The sequence below is a fragment of the Dipodomys ordii genome, unplaced genomic scaffold (genome assembly GCF_000151885.1).
Source record: "Dipodomys ordii isolate 6190 unplaced genomic scaffold, Dord_2.0 Scaffold272, whole genome shotgun sequence".
NCBI classification, from domain to species: domain Eukaryota; kingdom Metazoa; phylum Chordata; class Mammalia; order Rodentia; family Heteromyidae; genus Dipodomys; species Dipodomys ordii.
The window spans coordinates 618,818-622,706 of NW_012267488.1; the positions used below are offsets into that span (position 1 = coordinate 618,818).

General features: G+C 41.3%; 1 protein-coding gene across 1 annotated transcript; it reads left to right on the plus strand.

The window, feature by feature from the left end:
* The first annotated feature begins 2,485 nt into the window (after positions 1 to 2,485).
* On the plus strand, positions 2,486 to 3,656 carry LOC106001206 (adenylate kinase 2, mitochondrial-like). Its single transcript, XM_013036341.1, is given in 3 exon segments — positions 2,486 to 2,763; positions 3,202 to 3,388; positions 3,390 to 3,656. Coding segments are annotated over 3 exon segments (732 nt in total).
* The last annotated feature ends 233 nt before the right edge of the window (positions 3,657 to 3,889 follow it).

Sequence of the window (3,889 nt, forward strand, 5' to 3'; positions counted from 1 at the left end):
GTCCACATCCCCTCCAGCATCTGTTGTTGTAAGAGTTCTTGATTTTTGCCATTCTAACTGGAGTGAGGTGATATCTCAATGTTGTTTTGATTTGCGTTTCTTTTATGGCTAGGGATGTTGAACATTTCTTCATGTGTCTACTGACCATCCTTCTTTCTTCTTCAGAGAAGTTTCTCTTTAAGTCTTTCGCCCACTTATTTATTGGGCAGTTGTTAATTTGAGGATTTGTTGTTGGGGGGTTTAATTTTTTGAGTTCCAAGTATATTTTAGATATGAGACCCTTGTCCGTTGTATGGCTAGTAAAGATCTTCTCCCAATCCGTGGTTTTTCTATTGATCTTGCTAGCTATGTCATTTGCCTGCAGAAGCTCTGCAACTTTATGCAATCCCATTTGTCCAACCTTTCTTTGATTTGTTGTGTTTCCGGGTCTCTATCTGAAAGAATTTTCTAAGATCAAAATTGAATACATGATTGTAAAACTGAGACCTAATTTTCTGTATTTAAACTGGAGGTGGTTAACCATCATCCTCTGTGCGATATTAGGCCCATGAAATAATTTGGCACATCATTATTCAGAAACATATACTTGGGGTTGGAAGCATGGCTCAGCTGGTAGAGCTCTAGCCAAAAAGTGAAAGTTTCGGATACCAAGTTCTAGCCCCAAAGAAATCATACAGAGAAATAAGAAGCATATACTTCTAGTTGGCTCTCACCAACTGTTCAGAACCTTTCTGCCTATATTGATCATTTTTATGGTCCATAAAAAATGTTACAAATATCAAAATGGCCTTTGACTATCAAGTTATCCCTTCATCCATTACTGAGCACTTGAGGGGTATTCAGCCTTTGATTATTGTGAATAGTGCTGAAATAAACATACCCATGCAGGCATCTTTGTTGTGTATTGATTTATATGTCTTCAGACACGTGCGTGCACACACACACCCATACACATATACGCACTCAGTAATGGCATTATGGGGTCATAAGGAAGGTCTACTTTTAGTTTTTTTTTTTTGAGGAATTTCCATAGTGGTTGCACTAGTTTACATACCCACCCACAGTGTTGGAGGTTTACTTTTTCTATGCATCCTGGCTAGTATTTCTTGTTGTTTGTTTTCTTGATGGATGCCCTTATGACTTGGATGAGATAGAATCTCAGTGTGGTTTTGATTTGCATCTGCCCTTTGGCTAAGGACATTGGAACATTTCTTCATCTATCTTTTAGCCATTTGTATTTCTTCCTTAGAGAATTGTCCATTAGCTTGTCTGTTTATTAATTCAATTACTTTTTCATTATCTAGCATTAAAAGACAACATTAAATGTGGATTTAAATATTATTGACAAGATATGCATATAAGTCATGTTAATATTTACACTGAAAAGTGAATATCTCTTAGGATAATAAAAATGCTTGATGACATAATGCTTTCAATCATAATCATTGTCCCCAATTTTTTTGTGTATACTCACATCTAGACTGTCACTGGTTAACTTTTCTTCTAAATGGTAACCATCTCTGTTCTAAGTTGTTTTGGTCATCTGTACTTTGCACTCTGGAATGTTTGCAGAGAGACTTATAGAAAATGATGTTAGTATTTATTTGTTAAACAAATTATCTTTTAAATATTTTCTCGTGTGTGTATGTGTGTGTGTGTGTGTGTGTGTGTGTGTGTGTGTGTGCTGGGCGTAGGGATTGAACTCAGGTCCTAGGTGTGGTCCTTGAGCTGTTTTTGCTCAAGGCTAACACTCTACCGTTTGAATCACAGTTCCATTTCCACCGTTTTGGTGGAACTCTTATTCAAGATAGGAGTTTCATGGAATAGTCTCTGCCAATGCTAAATTTGGACAACAATCCTCAGATCTCAGCCTGGGGAGTAGCTGGGATTTCAGGTCTGAGACACTAGAGCCAGACCTATTATTAGTTTTGTTTGGCATTTTTATCCTAAAACTTTGTGACTGCAATGTGATCACATATTGCAAAAAAATGTATGTTTTATGGAAAACAGCATTTTAGCATGTTAGGATATCACCTATAAGGACAGATAAAATTAAACTTACAAATGGACTCCAGGAAAACCTAGTCAAAATGGACTCCAGGTGTTAGCCCAAGAGCCTCCTCTCTCATAGCTTAGCATGCTCTTTCCCTCAGCAACACTAGGCCCATTTAGTAAAGGCAGTAAATGATTAGCCCATACCCCCTTTACCTGAGAGGGCTCTCCTTTGGGATAACTACCACCACTTAGGGAAGCAAGATCCCCTAAACCTCACAGGTCATATGGGTAAAGAAGGAGTCCAACCAGCTGTGATAAAGAAAACCATTATGCAGAAATGTAACCCAGAGGAAAGTTAGTAAAAATGTCTTGGAAAGGGAAACTGAGGAAACACTTTGGATAAGAAAGGATTTGGAGTTGGCACACTGGACTGGAAGCACTGGACCTGGGAGGTGTGTTTGGCGGGTGGCCATGAGAGGTTATGGCAGACATGGCTCCCACCGTGTTAGCGACTGACCCCAAGCCCAAGTATCTTTTTAAAGGCATCTGGGCAGTACTGCTGGGGCCTCCTGGAGCTGGCAAAGGTAACCAGCCACCAAAATTGGATGAGAACTTCTGTGTCTGTCATTTGGCCACTGGTGATATGCTGAGGGCCATGGTGGCTTCTGACTCAGAACTTGGGAAAAAGCTGAAGGCAATTATGGATGGTGGAAAGCTCATGAGTGATGAGATGGTAGTGGAGTTTATTAAGAAGAATTTGGGAGCCCGGTGCTGGTGGCTCATGCCTGTAATCCTAGCTACTCGGGAGGCTGAGATCTGAGGATCGTGGTTCAAAGCCAGCCCGGGCAGGAAAGGCCATGAGACTCTTATCTCCAACAAACCACTAAAAAACCGGAAGTGGTTCTGTGGCTCAAGCGGTAGAGCTCTTGCCTTGAGCTGAAGAGCTGAGGGACAGCACCCAGGCCCAGAATTCAAGCCCCACGACCGACAAAAGGAAAAGAAAAGAAAAGAAAAAGAAAGAAAGAAAGAAAGAAAGAAAGAAAGAAAGAAAGAAAGAAAGAAAGAAGGAAAGAAAGAAAGGAAGGAAGGAAGAAATAAAGAAAGAAACAAAGAAACAAAGAAAGACAGAAAGACAGAAAGACAGAAAGACAGAAAGAAAGAAAGAAAGAAAGAAAGAAAGAAAGAAAGAAAGAAAGAGAGAGAGAGAGAATTTGGAGACCTTCTTCATGCAAAAAATGGCTTCCTTCTAGATGGCTTCCCTCAGACTGTTAGGCAGGCTGAAAAGCTTGATGACCTCATGGAGAAAAGGAAAGAGAAGCTTGATTCCATGATTGAGTTCTACATCCCAGACTCCCTGCTGATTCGGAGAATCACTGGAAGGCTGATTCATCCCATGATGAATGAGTGGCCGGTCCTATCATGAGGAGTTCAGCACCCCAAAAGAACCCATGAAAGATGACATCACTGGGAAACCCCTGATCCGGCTATCAGATGATAACGAGAAGGCCTTGAAGATCTGCTTGGAGGCTTACCACACTCAGACCACCCTGCTGGTAGAGTACCACAGTAAATGGGGAATCCACTCTGCTGTCGATGCATCCCAGACCCCAGATGTCATGTTTGCAAGCGTCCTAGCAGCCTTCTCCAAAGGCACATCTTAGTGGCAGAAGGCCACACAAGACTGCACCACTGTTGGTCACCTCACGGTGTGATCTCTGTTCTCAGGTGCTGGGCAGAAGGGAAGGGTGGTTAGGGGAAGGAGGGAAAGGGAAGGGTGGCCAGGTACTCGACCATAATTTAGAAGAGCAGTGCTGCTGTAGAGAATGGGGTTTTCTTACACATGGATGGGAGTTTTAGAAGTATAAAGAAAGATTAAATTTTTTAAGACACTGTG